The following is a 15623-nucleotide window of genomic DNA, read 5'->3' as shown; positions in this document are numbered from 1 at the left end:
TTATCTAGTAGGTATGTGTGCTGAAGTGTTACACACACACATCCAGTTTTCATTATCCCTGTACTTTCCCTCCAACTGATAAAAAGAAAAAAAGCAAATAACTAAACTAATCCATTGCCATAAAAAGGTAATACAAATGCTGTAGTTATTCCAACAAATAGGTAGTGTTTAGAAAATTAACAGAAGACAATAAGCTTGGGTGACATTGCTTGCTTTTTTAGACAATGGAACATGACAATAATAGTCACTTTGTTAGTTTAGTACAAAGTAATATTTACAATATGTAAATTTTTGAATACAAAAAGAAACATTCATAAATAAAAAGAATTTCCTTTTTAAATGACATCAATTAGTTTGGAACAAAATATTATTTAACAACATAGTAGCACTTGTCTGCAAATACACCTTACAAACACAGAGTTCCTTGAAAAATTACTCATTTAAATATGGTCACACTTCACATATTTATTCTCACTCTAAGCATTAGAAAGCAGACATATGGAAGTTTTTTGTATTTTAGCTATGCAATTAGTAAGCATTTTATTACATTGTAGTGCATAACAAACTAGTATCATAACAGCAAGCATTTTACTGACAAACTGTTTGAGAGAAAAGGAAAGAAGAAAATATTATGTAATTTTATTTAAGCACAAATGCAGCACTTCAGTGTGTATGTTCACTGACTTAGTCCCCTACCACAACTAAGCATAGAAGCAAGGGAGTTTAAAGACGGATTTGGTTTATTAATAAAGCCCTACATACACAAGAACTTTATTGCTCCTTCACACCATTAATTTACTAAATTAAGGCAATTAATGTATTTCTGAAAAGGAAGCATGGACATACTGCACTCAAGAACTGTGAAAACAAAGAAAGATGATTGAAAGATATCCTATGCTTAACAATAAATAATTTAACATTAAAATGTCAGTTCCACTTGGGTAAATATAGAGGGAGGGGGGGGGGGGGGAAGAGAGAAAAGAGGGGTAGGTAGGAGTAGAACGAGATAGCAGAGGCAAATTGCCTAAGCTATTTGGCCCACCCATTGCTCCATCCAGCTTAGCTTCCACTGTGTACCTGTGATGACAGTCCTTCGGTTCAAGAGACTACCGCTGCAAGCAAATTCTTGTCCAATGCTTGTGACTGTGAATATAGCTGCAATCCATGGCCATTCTCCTCTTGAAGTACGATTTCCATTCAGGACAAGTTCAACAGGAACTATTGGCCTTCCACAACTGATTGATCCTATAGAAATTAAGGCTTTAAGCAATTTTAAGTTTTATATGGTTTAAAAATATTATGTCTAATAAAAAGAAATAAACAAACATTCTTTATTTTATGGTCCATGCAAAAGATAATTGGCCCCAGAAGCCTGCATTTTATTAACTGGTGATTTTTCCGATGTTATGTACAAGAATGAAATTAGGTATCAGTGTAAAAACGTGGGAGGGGGTTACAAACTCACCTTTAAAGGCATATACTTATCAGCAAAATGATCACCTAAAAGGGCTCACAGAAACAGTATAGTAATGGACAATGGACAATGAACCTTTTTTTATTGGTAAGTGCCATCTACTCTAGAAGCAATCATTTACCCTGCAGCATAGTGTACATTGTCTTTAAGCTTGCTCACAAATTAGAACTGTCAGATACACTCAAACATGGACAGTCACCTTTTGCAGACAATGGTGTGATAGTGAATCAGTCAACTCCTGAAGTAATTCAAATATCCTCATTGCCAGTATCCTTTCATATTTTCCAAACTTTACAGAAGCCACACAGTGGCAAAGTCAGATGTACATTGTGAGGCAGCTAACAAACCATACGAGGTTAAGTTACTCATTAATGACATTGCCTATAAACCCTCTCCTCAGGTAAGAGTCCCACTCCCAGCACAGAATAGAGTTCTGATCTCTTTGGAAGTTTTACCATGGAGCTGATTACTAATTTTGAATAAAAAAGTCACTCCTTGTTTTCTCTGATTCCAACTATAAATTTTAAATGTGTTAAGTTTTGCAGCTACTTTCATCCCCTCATTTCCTTCAGATGGCAAATTCATGATTGCCTGATGCCTCAGGGTGTCTTGTCAGCTTATCCCTTTCTTTAGTCACATTGTCCCACAAATTACTGTCTCCAGTTCAGTTCATTACACCATTAACTATCCACTCTACACATATGGTCTTTAGTACTCTGCTGTAGTATCACATTCTCTTTTTAGCTGAAACGTTTTTTGTCCACCAATCACTCGGAATTGCCGACATACACAGACACTCTCATACAGCTTTCAGCTACAGCCTTCGTTAGTAGCACAGATGCACACCCCAATTCCAGCATCTCGGGCCAGAGAATGCATCATCATGACGTGAGATACAAGCAGCAATCCGGAGGTGGTGGGGAAGGTGATAGTAGTGTATGGATGGGGAGGGAGATGAATGCTGTTTGGTGGGGTGTGCAGGGACTAGACTGGTGACAGGTGCAGCATCAAGAAGTTGTGGGAAAGGGAGATGGTGAAGAAAATGAGTAAAACAGGAGGAGTGGGGAAAGACTGGCAAAATCACTGGCAGAGGGCTACAAACAAGCAGGGTGAGAGATAAGAATGGGGAGGATTTCACAGGTGGTCCAGCCCCTAGTGGGTAGGATAAACATGTGACAAGACAGGAATAGGAAAGGTCGAGTGGGTAGATTGAGCAGATTAAGCATAGAGGTCTTCCACAGGGATGTAATCCTCCTGGCAAGGGGTTGGGATTGGGAATGGCACAGGGATGGACCAATATGATGTAGAGGTTGGGTGGGCAATGGGCCACCTCTTTAGTAGGGGTGGAAAATATCTCTGGTAGGCTGTCCCTCTTTTCAGTATATGAAGATAGGTAATCAAAGCTCCGGCCAAGGATATGGTTCAGTTGTTCCATGGCGGTATTAAGAGATTAAGAGATTATGGGAACACTTCTTTGTGACTGGTTCTTGGGGGTGGTGAGAGGATAGGAGTGCAAGGGGAAAAAGCATGGGAGATCTGTTTCTGTTTGCAGACTACATTTTGGGAATAGTGCCTGTCTGTGATGGCCTAGTTGAGACCCTCTGCATACTGAGCAAGGGAGTTTGTCATTGCAGATACACCGTCCCCAGGTAGCCAGGCTATATGTGAGGGATTCTTTATGTGTGAAAGGGATGACAGCTGTAAAAATGCAGGTACTGTTGGTGGTTGGTGTGATTTAATGTGGACAGAAGTGCAGATGGAGCCATCAAGAAGAAGAAGAAGAAACCAAGATCTAGGAAAGTGGCATGCAGGGTTGAGGAGGACCATGTAAAGCAGATTGGCCAGAAGGTGTTGAGGTTGTGAAGGGACGAAGATAGGGAGTCCTGGCCCTGAGTACAGATCATGAAGATATCATCAGTGAACATGAACCAGCCTAGGGATTTGGTGCTTTAGGAGGCTATGAAGGTGTCCTCTAAATGACCCATAAAAAGTTCGGAGTAGGACGATGTCACGTGGGTGCTCACAGTGGGTGTGGGTTAGTAAAGTAAGTTATAGTAAGGTGTATGAGGAATAAGGTAATGGGATCGGAATCTGAAGAATGTTGGGAAAGGTAGTGTACAATAGCAGTAAGAGAGGGATGTTGGTGTATAGGGAGGTGGCATCAACAGTGACAAGTAGGGATCCAGGAGGTAAAGGATTGGGGATGGTAGAGAGTCAGTGACGGAAGTGGTTGGTGTCTTTCACGTGGGAGGCAACATTATGCACAACACATTCTGGGAAGGGCCTAAGACTTTTCGCAGGGGCTGGAGTGTGTGATTTTTGCTGACAAAGACTGTGGCTGAAAGCTGTATGTGACCATCTTAATTGTACCTGTCTACAACTTATATTCCGTGCGGTAAGAAGCAATCCGTCTTTTTCCAACATTGTTGATACTCCTACCTTGAGTTTCCATTGTTTAATCTCCCACAATTGGCATTTGTGGAGGTGCAGCAGCTGTAGGCATATTAAGGACAATAGCAAGACAACAATGCAAGGTTTATCAGTTCCAAATTATGCAGATGAACTAGACACACAATATTACAATCACTGCTTGAAATTTTATTGTTACAGGCTTTGTTCATTGGTTTGCTGATGTGTTTCAAATTTTATTTCTACCACAGTAGTTTCTGTTGCTCTAAGCAATTAGTTTAAGTTATACTCTCACCTGTGTCAGGAGCTTTGTTTTGCCAAGGTGGAGGTGTTGCGGGTGGCACAGTAGTTGCTCTAGGTGGCTTTGTGAAAAAGAATGGGTTGTTTGGATGCACAAAACCACCTGTGTCCTCAGATGGTGGCTTCACTGCGGAAAATGGTCCATTAGTGTCTAGATACTCAGGGTCCATTCCTCCCTGTTGTGGCCGTGGTCTTCCTGATCCAGTTGCTGGGTGCTTGCCAGGTGACAGGGGTGCCACCACTGGGAAGAGTGAATGCTCCAACCTTATGGTTGTCAGTGTGCTTGCTCTAACTGAAATAAAAATGCAGTTAATAGTTAACATTAAGCATTTTGTCAGCATGTAGCCTACCTGTTGCTGTTTGTTCGTTCCTATTGCTTACTGTATGTAGACCTATTTGCACATTTTAACAGTTCCAATAGTTAGTAATGCTTAAAAGGTGCTGCAATGGAGCGAACAGCTTTTGTAGTAACTTAAAGGTTTTCATGTTATGAACATCAGGTTAGGAAGATTTTAATTTAAATTGAACTAATTATTATCAAAAGAAATGGTAAAAGATAACAGTTTCAACCTTAGCTGAAGTCCCCTTCAGATTCAATTAACCTAATAATCTGATGGTAACAAGTAAGTGAAATCATGTTGTAGCTTTTATTAAATTTTAAACACAAAGCATTGTCAAAGATAAATCTACCTCTATCTGAAAGAATCCACTTTAAAAATTTGCTTATATTTTCACCTGATAACCAGATATAGGAGCTCAACAGTTGTTCTCACTCACATAGTGCTGAAGTTTTATCATAGAAGTTTATGCAGGTTACTTGTACACACACTTTGAGAACTAATGTATGTTGGTGGTAAAATCTTAGTAATGAAGGGCACAAAAACACCCAAATAAGCTCAAAGAATAGCCAATTGGAGGCAGGATCACCTGTGATTGTAGTTAATAGCTCTGATGTAATTTCACATGGCATGATCATCAACCATCTGTCCCCAAAATTAATGGGAACCACCAAATTCTGACAGTAGATACCAACAATTCAGTGATAGAACACACAGCTGAGTGAAACATGTTTTAATCTCAATGGCCACTTCAGATTGTGTTTAGTCTGGATCCAAAGTCAGTGCAGATAAAGTAATCAAAAAATAAGCAACCCCCTTAAGTTTAGAAATGTTAAATTGGTTGATTTGGAGACTACGGAATGAGCTTACTTTGCATACTATGCATACTTCCACATCTGTCTCATAGATTTTCCTTCTGTGCAGTGTAGCAAAAGTAAATGTATGATCAGTAGTGGTGATCTAAGTTTACTGTTATAACAGTAAACCAAACAGCTTGCAGGTGCCTCTTCCATCCATTAAAAAGAAACTTTAACAGTAATTTGCCCAATCACAATACAATGCAAAAGTAATATGCAGGTCAACATTGCCTTGTTGCACGGGTGAAGCTTATGCATGAAATCCAACATGCAGTATGTATGAAAACACCGATCTCCACAGCTCAACAGAGTTGCAGAGGCTAAACATGGTAATCGCACTGGCCATTCTATGGATTAGGGACTCCATGGTTAAGGAATCTGTGAAACAACAAAAGGCTTCCATCCTTACAATTCACGAGAACATTCTACTTTTGCTCCAAGAGGAATTTTTGGTCCAAATCTGCTCTGTTTGCCACGGTTCGCGTGGCTGCCCCTGTCGGAGGTTTGAGTCCATCCTCGCATACGCACTTGCCACAAATTTCCAATAAATGTTTTTTATTCACTGTTTGGTACTTCAACACCTCCCATCCATTTGAACAATCATCTGCTAAGAACTATATTTGCTGACTCAGCACTAGCAACATTGTTATTTTAGACATAAAATTATGAATGGCACTCTTATGCCAACACGCACACGCACACGCAGTCAAGGCTCTGGTGGTATATTGACAAACCTGGCATGAGCATCACTGGCAGTGACAACAGCTCAACATAGAACAAACAGTTTTGATTTCATATGATTCACTGCCAGCAGCTCCACTAAGTTAGGTGACAAGGGTATGTACATACTGAGTTCTATGATGTGAACACCTATCTTCCACCTCTAAAGTCTTACAACACCTTCCCCAATGAAAATGAACTACCCGAGTGGCTCGTCTATCCTGCTAATTCTGATACTGTGGTGAAAGTAAGGTGCACTCACACCCTGACTCGTTATGCTTCATTCATTGTAGGTGACAAATGAAGCACAATGTCACTGGCAGTAACAGTTTTAAGCTTGGGAGGTATACAGGGTTTTTCCTCCTTCAACTGTAAGAAACCGTACGTGAGCAAATATAAAATAATTGGAAAAGTTGTTAATAATCCAGCTCTGAAGCCTTCAAAGTAATAATACTCTGCACAGCTTTTTGATACTGGTCAAGACTGTTAAAAAGCACATATTAAATTCAAATCTGTATCACAGTTCATCTATCCCGATTAATTGAAATTGAAGGAACTCACTGGGTGAAATAAGTAAATAAAATATACAGAAAACACTCAATTTCCATTTTTTAGGCCACAAATGCTACATTGTCTCATTAGCTGTAATCACACTATGGTACCAAGATATTTCTGGGTCCACGATTGACAGGAATCAGCTGAATACCTTCACACATTCATGTATGCTCAGGATTTGGTCTTCTATCTCACTTACTGGTCTGAGCTGCCAGACCTGGCAGTCAAGTGTTTATTTTTCCTATATTATTGTTCACTTAGATTATTCCTCAAAACAGGCTTACAATACCTGTAGCTACTACCAAACTTGTTTGTGGCTCAAAAAGAACATTGAACTGATGGGGAATGGTTGTGACAAAAACAAAAACTAGGGATCAAAGCAATAGCAAGAATCAACACTTGCGTACTACATGTAAACGACTCTTGCACACACCTAGGACTACCTCCAGTGTAGTAGATAATGCACAGGTGCTGCTCGCACCTGCACGGCTTGTCTGGTGGTGTCCAGCTTGTCAATGGACAACAGTAAATTCCTGTTTTATTGGCTCACCAGCTGGTCATGTTCTGGTGCAATCTGTGGTTGTCTCAACTGCTTCCAGGGTCTTCCTTTGTAGTCAGTTTTTCAGTAGCTGGCTTGCACATTCAAGGACTTCATACAGCCCTTTCAAATGCAATTTAAACATCTTTGCGTGACCACTGATCAAATAAAATATATCAACACAATATTTAGGTGTAACAGCATCACAGTCACAAATTAGCAGTCCATTAGAGATAGGCCTGACAGTTTCAAACCTTTACATGCTTCCATACCTCATTTAGTTTGCTCGCTAAGTGTCATTCTTTGCTACTGCTCTTGCTGATGTGGCCAAGTGAAATGACAAACATTCTTAGCCATAGATAATTTTGTAAGGGCTGAGCCACAAGCTGATGTAGACTGTATTCTAATCACTGAGCATGTATGATATGTATGTGTTCCATGAACTTTGCTTATTGCCAACATGGTCACACTTTCACGATTGTTTGATGAATTCTTTACACTCACCCATTCCCCTGCGAATGAGCTGGTGTCAGTTTCCATCTGCATACTTACTATAGTAATTCAAAAGTACAATTATAACCATTGTCACTAATTATAGAAGGTTTCCACCCCTGTAGCTGTGTGGTCAGCTCAGTAGGCCAAGTGAACCAGCCTGGGTTCAGTTCCCAAGTAGTCCGAGATTTATCTGCCTGTGGACTGGCTCTTATGTTATCTTTATGTCCGTATATTCAGAATTGACAATCCACTATTGAGATGGCTGAATGTGCACATCCCCAAAGCCAATAAATGGGGAAAAAAATCAAAGAAGTTGAGCCATAATTCAAAATTCAGTCTTAAACATACACCATGGTCTTGGAACATTGGTCTGGGACTGGTGCCAGTAGATATCTTGAAGTGGTCCACAATAGTCAAGATAGAATTATTACAACAAATTTTTGGTAAAGGTCCTACACTGTCAACACCCACCGACATGCTCATTCAAAAGGTTCACCTGTTTCTGAGAGCTCTTGCAGAGATGCTTTGGTTTTGTTCCCTTCATCCTGCTTACTGCATGAAGTGCAACATTAAATGTAAACACATACTTTCTTGTTCAGCTGCTCTTACTTTAGTAGCTCTTTTGCCACTGTATCGTAATGAATATCATAAAATTCTTTTAACAGGCTTTAAAGTATGATGGTATGGTTCAATACTGCTCTTATAAAGTACTCTATCGACAATTTTGAATGTACGATCTTTGTTACAGGATTCACCCTGAATGTCAGACTGTTGTGTGCTCTCCAATTCCGCTTATCTGCCAACCTTTTTTATGATAGTAATAGGGTGCAAAACAGCTACAGTCATGAGTGCATGTCTTGTGGCTTAGTGAAGGATAAAAGCAGGAATTTAAATCAGCAGCTATGGGAGCAAAACTCAAGGATGAGTGGAAACTAAAAAAGGAAGGAAATATTAGAAAAATGCTATTGAAGGGCTGAAAAAGAGCTTCAAATGACCGATGTCATTTCACTAACACTTATGAACTCAAGGATGCAATCAGCTGAAGCACATGTCATCTGCTAAAAGGAAAGATGTATCAGGCGACAGCTGTAAATGGGTGTGTAGCAGATTAAAATAGGGGCACTGAAGTAAAAGGTGTCTCACCATCCACAACTGAGAGCAGTGGGGACAAGTGGGGAACGATCACCACTTGCAGGATGTCAAGGGCCCAGTCCAGAGACTAGTTAAAATTACCTCCTCCCAACAACAAGGCCGAGAGGAAGAGGTCCAAGAACAGAGAAGAGGTTTTATGTCCCTTAATTTATTATACTGAAGTGCAGACCAATGTGTGTGTGTGCGTGCGTGCGTGCGCCATAGAAGAGGAACACAATGACAGAAAATGCTCTGTAGATCGGCAAAGGGAACCATGCTAACAGTGGGCCGAGGAAGGGAGACAGCAGCCTTTGCCTCTATGCCAGCTTCCTTGTATACCAACATGCCCAGAGATATATATATATTAATCCACACCCCAAAAGAAAATGTGTGGAGGATGCTTGTCCTCCAAAAGGTATCGTATGCCCTCTCCAGATCAAAAAATATAGCTGCCATTTGGCGTTTTCTGAGAAATTGTTCATGATATAAATGGAGACAGCAACAGGATGGTCAACTGCGGACTGATGCTTTTGGAAACCGCATTGAGCAGTTAAAAGGTTTTGGGACTCCAGCCACTAGCCTAAACAGCAATTTACCACACACTCCAAAACTTTAAAAACACTACTCGTGAGAGAGATTGGGCAATAGCTAGAGGAGATATGTTCGTCCTTTCCATGTTTCGGAACAGGAATGACAATAACTTCCCACCATCTTCTCAGTAAGGTACTGTTGGTACGAATTCAATTATAAAGGCTAAGGACGTAGCACTGACTAGGGTATGATAAACTGAATAACATTTGGACATGGATGCCATCCAGTCCTGGGCGGAAGAGCAAGAGAAAGACAATGCATGTTGGAGTTCCTGCATAGAAAAAACAGTAGTATAGCTTCCGTGATTTTGAGAGGAGAAAGCAAGAGGTCGCACCTCCACTGCTTGTTTCTTCAGGAGAAAGGCCGGTGGGTAACTAGAAGAGCTTCAAACGTCAGCAAAGTGTTGACCCAATGGGTTAGAAATTGCAATTGGGTCCATTAAGGTATCTTCCACGACAGTTAACCCAGAGAAAAACTAGACATGCTGGATAACCGTCGAATTTTGACTCCAAACTACTGATGAGGGAGTGAAGGTGTTAAAGGAGCTGGTAAAGAAATCCCAGCTTGCCTTCTTGCTATCATGTATGATGTAACAGCATCCCACACGTAACTGCTTATAGTGGATACAGTTGGCCAATGTAGGATCATAGTTGTTGTTGTTGTTGTCTTCAGTCCTGAGACTGGTTTGATGCAGCTCTCCATGCTACTCTATCCTGTGCAAGCTGCTTCATCTCCCAGTACCTACTGCAACCTACATCCTTCTGAATCTGCTTAGTGTACTCATCTCTCGGTCTCCCTCTACGATTTTTACCCTCCACGCTGCCCTCTAATGCTACATTTGTGATCCCTTGATGCCTCAAAACATGTCCTACCAACCGATCCCTTCTTCTAGTCAAGTTGTGCCACAAACTTCTCTTCTCCCCAATCCTATTCAATACCTCCTCATTAGTTACGTGATCTATCCACCTTATCTTCAGTATTCTTCTGTAGCACCACATTTCGAAAGCTTCTATTCTCTTCTTGTCCAAACTAGTAATCGTCCATGTTTCACTTCCATACATGGCTACACTCCAAACAAATACTTTCAGAAACGACTTCCTGATACATAAATCTATATTCGATGTTAACATATTTCTCTTCTTCAGAAACGCTTTCCTTCCCATTGCCAGTCTACATTTTATATCCTCTCTACTTCGGCCATCATCAGTTATTTTACTTCCTAAATAGCAAAACTCCTTTACTACTTTAAGTGTCTCATTTCCTAATCTAATTCCCTCAGCATCACCCGATTTAATTTGACTACATTCCATTATCCTCGTTTTGCTTTTGTTAATGTTCATCTTATATCCTCCTTTCAAGACACTGTCCATTCCGTTCAACTGCTCTTCCAAGTCCTTTGCCGTCTCTGACAGAATTACAATGTCATCGGCGAACCTCAAAGTTTTTACTTCGTCTCCATGAATTTTAATACCTACTCCAAATTTTTCTTTTGTTTCCTTTACTGCTTGCTCAATATACAGATTGAATAACATTGGGGAGAGGCTACAACCCTGTCTCACTCCTTTCCCAACCACTGCTTCCCTTTCATGCCCCTCGACTCTTATGACTGCCATCTGGTTTCTGTACAAATTGTAAATAGCCTTTCGCTCCCTGTATTTTACCCCTGCCACCTTTAGAATTTGAAAAAGAGTATTCCAGTCAACATTGTCAAAAGCTTTCTCTAAGTCTACAAATGCTAGAAACGTAGGTTTGCCTTTTCTTAATCTTTCTTCTAAGATAAGTCGTAAGGTCAGTATTGCCTCACGTGTTCCAACATTTCGACGTAGTATAGGATCATAGTAGAAACAGTGAACAGCATGTCTCCGCTCGCATATTCCATCATGACATGCCTCCTTCCACCAACGAACTGGTGGATACTGGGGCAAAGGGGAGGCATGAGGTATTGAACGCTCCATAGCTGTAAAAATAAATTCCATAAAATAAGTGACTTGGTCTTCAACGCTAGGACATTGACAGTCATCAAATGTTGCTAGAGAGAAGAAAAGTGTCCAACTGATTTAGGAAAACTTCCAGCCTCTTGGGCGATAGATGGCAGTTGTGGCTGTAATCTAAGGACACATAGAAAATGGTCACTCGAGTGTGTGTCAGCAAGAGCACCATTTGAAGTGCTGAGCTAGCCAAACAGTACCTACTGAAAGGTCCAAATGAGAGTAGGTTGTCATGGAGTCAGACAAAAATGTAGGTTCCTGAGTGTTGAGGCATACAAGGTATGCTTGGTGGAAGAGACGAATCAGCAAGGAGCCTCTCTGACAAGGATGTGTAGATCCTCATACTGAGTGGTGGGCGTTGAAATCCCGAACCAGCAAATAGGGGGTGGGAGCTGACTAAAGATATGAAGGAGATTGGCTCTTGCCACTCTTGTGGACAATGGAATGTGTGTTGTATCCAGAAAGGGAAAGACGTACAGCGACAGCTTGAAAGGAACGCTGCAAGGGGAATGGGTAATAATGGATAGTATCATGGAGAAGAATCTCAAGGCCTCTGTGTGCTGGAACGCCAGCAACAGGGGGTAGATCAAATCAGACTGATTGGAAATGGGGAAAAACAAAGCAATTGTGCAGACATAGCTTTGTTTCTTGGAAACAAAAGATGACCGGGGAGTAGGATCATAAGGAGATTGACAGTTCATCCCAATTGGAGCAAATTCCGCAGATATTCCAATGAATAATTAACTCAGGGTGGACGAGAAAGTGAACACCTTACAATGTTGCTGTCAACTCATTGACCGCACTGAGACCTGGTGGCCAACGGCATAGAATGGCATTCAGCCAGAGGCAGAAGACCCTGATCTATATGTTGCTCAAGGGCAGTGCCTACTGCCAGTGACTGGCTGGTTGATCAGCCACCAGCAGTGCATTTTGGTGACACAGAAGACGGCCGAGGGCGGCTACCACTGGGTGGCGGTGTAGAAAAAGGTCTATGCCGTGGCAGAGAAGGAGAGGAACTGTTTCTTATCTTATGAGCTGCAAAGGTAGACACCTTTTCCTTCACTTAGAGTCCCTGATTAATTTGTTCATATTTAAAAATAGGGCACACACTAGAGCAAGCAGCGTGGTCACCCATAGAGTTGGTGCAATGAGGGTGTGGGGGTGGACAATCACCCTCATGGGCATCCTTGCCACAGGTAACGCCTTTGGCCAGATTGGAACACAACTGACTGGTGTGATTAAATGTATGACACCGATAGCAACACGTAGGGATGGGGATGTATGGGTGAACTGAAATTCTCATATCCCACTTAAATGTTCGATGGAAGTGGAACTCTGTCAAATGTCAAGAAGAGAGTGTGGGTCTGTACCAATTCCTCTTCAACCCTTTTCTGGCTGTTGCTCCCTGATCAAACACGTAATTTCTGATCTCCTCATTTGATAATCAGTCAAGCGATCTTGTATAAATTGCCCCACATGGTGAGTAAAGTATGGTGCACTTCCACCCGGGTACGGAAGGTGTGTAGCAGTGTATGAGGTGCATTTAAGTTCTAAGGCCTCCGATTTTTTCTCTCTTGACTGGAAAGGGAGAGAAACATGTGTATTGTTTTAAAATGAAGCCTGGTTCATTGTCAATACGTCCCAGAGATGGCAGCACTGTACAGCAGATGGAATTTTACTGCCAGCAGCAGGAAAGAGAACCGTTTTAAATACTTAAAATGGCGACTTTTTCCTTACTTGAACAGTATGCAATCATTCGTTTTCTGAATTTGCGTGGTAATAACCAATTGAAATTCATCGACAGTTGAAGGTGACATGTGGTGATGGAGTTATGCATGTGTCAAAATTGCGTTCGTAGGTGCGACAGTTTAATGAAGGCAGAACATCATGTGGTGACAAACTGGAACAACCTCGGGCTCGCAGAAGCCGGTCTGACGACATGATCGAGAAAGTGGAGAGAATTGTTTTGGGGGATCACCGAATGACTGTTGAACAGATCGCCTCCAGAGTTGGCATTTCTGTGGGTTCTGTACACACAATCCTGCACGACGACCTGAAAATGCGAAAAGTGTCATCCAGGTGGGCGCCACGAATGCTGACGGAGAACCACATGGCTGCCCGTGTGGCATGTTGCCAAGCAATGTTGACGCGCAACGACAGCATGAATGGGACTTTCTTTTCGTCGGTTGTGACAATGGATGAGATGTTGATACCATTTTTCAATCCAGAAACAAAGCGCCAGTCAGCTCAATGAAAGCACACAGTTTCACCGCCACCAAAAATATTTCGGGTAACCACCAGTGCCGAGAAAATGATGGTGTCCATGTTCTGGGACAGCGAGGGCGTAATCCTTACCCACTGCATTCCAAAGGGCACTACGGTAACAGGTGCATCCTACGAAAATGTTTTGAAGAATAAATTCCTTCCTGCACTGCAACAAAAAGGTCAGGGAAGGGCTGCGCGTGTGCTGTTTCACCAAGACAACGCACCCGCACATCAAGCTAACGTTACGCAACAGTTTCTTCGTGATAACTTTGAAGTGATTCCTCATGCTCCCTACTCACCTGACCTGGCTCCTAGTGACTTTTGGCTTTTTTGAACAATGAAAGAGACACTCCGTGGCCGCACATTCACCAGCCGTGCTGCTATTGCCTCAGCAATTTTCCAGTGGTCAAAACAGACTCCTAAAGAAGCCTTCACCGCTGCCATGGAATCGTGGCGTCAGTGTTGTGAAAAATGTGTACATCTGCAGGGAGATTACATCGAGAAGTAACGTCAGTTTCATCGATTTCGGGTGAGTAATTAATTAGAAAAAAAATTGGAGGCCTTAGAACTTGAATGCACCTCGTAGTTTGAAGCAATTTGTGCGCCTGGAGGGCACTGCATTTATAATGGGCCATTTTGTAACCTGGAACAAGACTTTACAAGACCTACAATTGCATCAACAACTTCCTGAATAATGAAAGGGTTAATTGTTGGGAAGTCTTGACTTTTGTCAGACCAAGAAAGAACTACGAACCTTGGCACTGATGGAAGAATTTTCTGTGGCTGAGACTCTGCTAGCTTTCTCTTATGGGCAGAAGTAGTAGAAGTAGAAGTAGAATAAACCATTCCAAACGTATCCCCCATGATTACTGGCATCTCTGATGGCATGCTCCCTCCTAGTGGGGGCTCTTTCTGAGGGCCTTAAGTGAGTGTCCACACCTCAGGTACACCTCCCGACAAATGGACAGAAGGACCAATCACCATGTTTGGAAGGTACCAGCTCGGGTAATCATCCCTCCCTGGGCTTGGCGTTTACCAGGGGGGTACAAACGTGCCCTACTTGTCTACCCGGGTGGGGAATTATGCATTATCCAATACCGGCTATGTGTGGGAACGTGTGGTAACATGTGGGTCAGCCTTCAGACACACACAGGGAAGAAAGAAGGAAAAAGGGAGGAATAAAGAAAAGGAAACAACAGGAGAATTCTCGAATGCCGCAGTGGAAAAAAAAGGTAATGAGAGGGATCAAGGATACTTTGCATTGTAGAGATACAAGAAGAGAAACCACTTCATTCACAAGCGTCTATCTCCAGACGTATGTGCAAAACATACTACCAACGAGAGAGGGAAGGGGGAAGGCAAGGTATGCAGCTCAGAAAGAAACGAGACCTGCACAAACTCTGAGCCCCTTGCTCAACACATACATATCCACAGGAGTTGTGGACCCCCTGGGGAGCCTACCTGCCTGCCTAGCAACCACTTCAGTGTTGTGTAATATATTACTAGTGAAATCTGCCTAGAACATGTAGGTCAAAACCCCATTCACAATGAAAATACATATAATCTTATGCCAACAAAGATATCCAACCTATTTGAGGAAGTACGCATCCAAACTAGTGTCGGTGGCAGTGAGGCAAGTACAGCAACAATGGGACAGGTACAGGAACTGAATATAAATACACAAAGGACAACTAAGACAAAGATTTGTATGTTTAGCAAACTAGACAGAGTAACAATGGTTTCATACCTCAATGAGGAACTTTGAACTTTCAGCTCAGGACAGGAGCTTGTAGAGGGACTGACTCAAGTTTAAAAGAATAGTTGATAATGCACTGGATAGATATGTACCCAGGAGGGGAGTTTGTAATGGGATAGATCATCCATGATATATAGTGATTGTATATAAACTTTCAAAGAAACAGAGCTTACTACACAATAGGTGCAAAACAAAGGGTAGGGCTA

At 41.8% G+C, this 15623-nt stretch overlaps 1 protein-coding gene across 1 annotated transcript in view; it reads right to left on the bottom strand.

Annotated features, from left to right (window-relative positions):
* The window catches only part of LOC126283930 (serine protease gd-like), a 264054-nt gene that overhangs the window by 45083 nt on the left and 203348 nt on the right, over nt 1-15623 (bottom strand). The window contains exons 4-5 of the mRNA XM_049982315.1: nt 4179-4475; nt 1078-1245 (exon numbers count right to left, since the gene is read on the bottom strand). Coding sequence (XP_049838272.1) covers nt 1078-1245; nt 4179-4475 — 465 coding nt within the window. The remainder of the gene's footprint in view (nt 1-1077; nt 1246-4178; nt 4476-15623) is intronic.

The sequence above is a fragment of the Schistocerca gregaria genome, chromosome 8 (assembly GCF_023897955.1).
Source record: "Schistocerca gregaria isolate iqSchGreg1 chromosome 8, iqSchGreg1.2, whole genome shotgun sequence".
NCBI lineage: Eukaryota > Metazoa > Arthropoda > Insecta > Orthoptera > Acrididae > Schistocerca > Schistocerca gregaria.
Note: the sequence above shows the minus strand (reverse complement) of the source record. Positions and strands in the feature narration are given on the sequence as shown.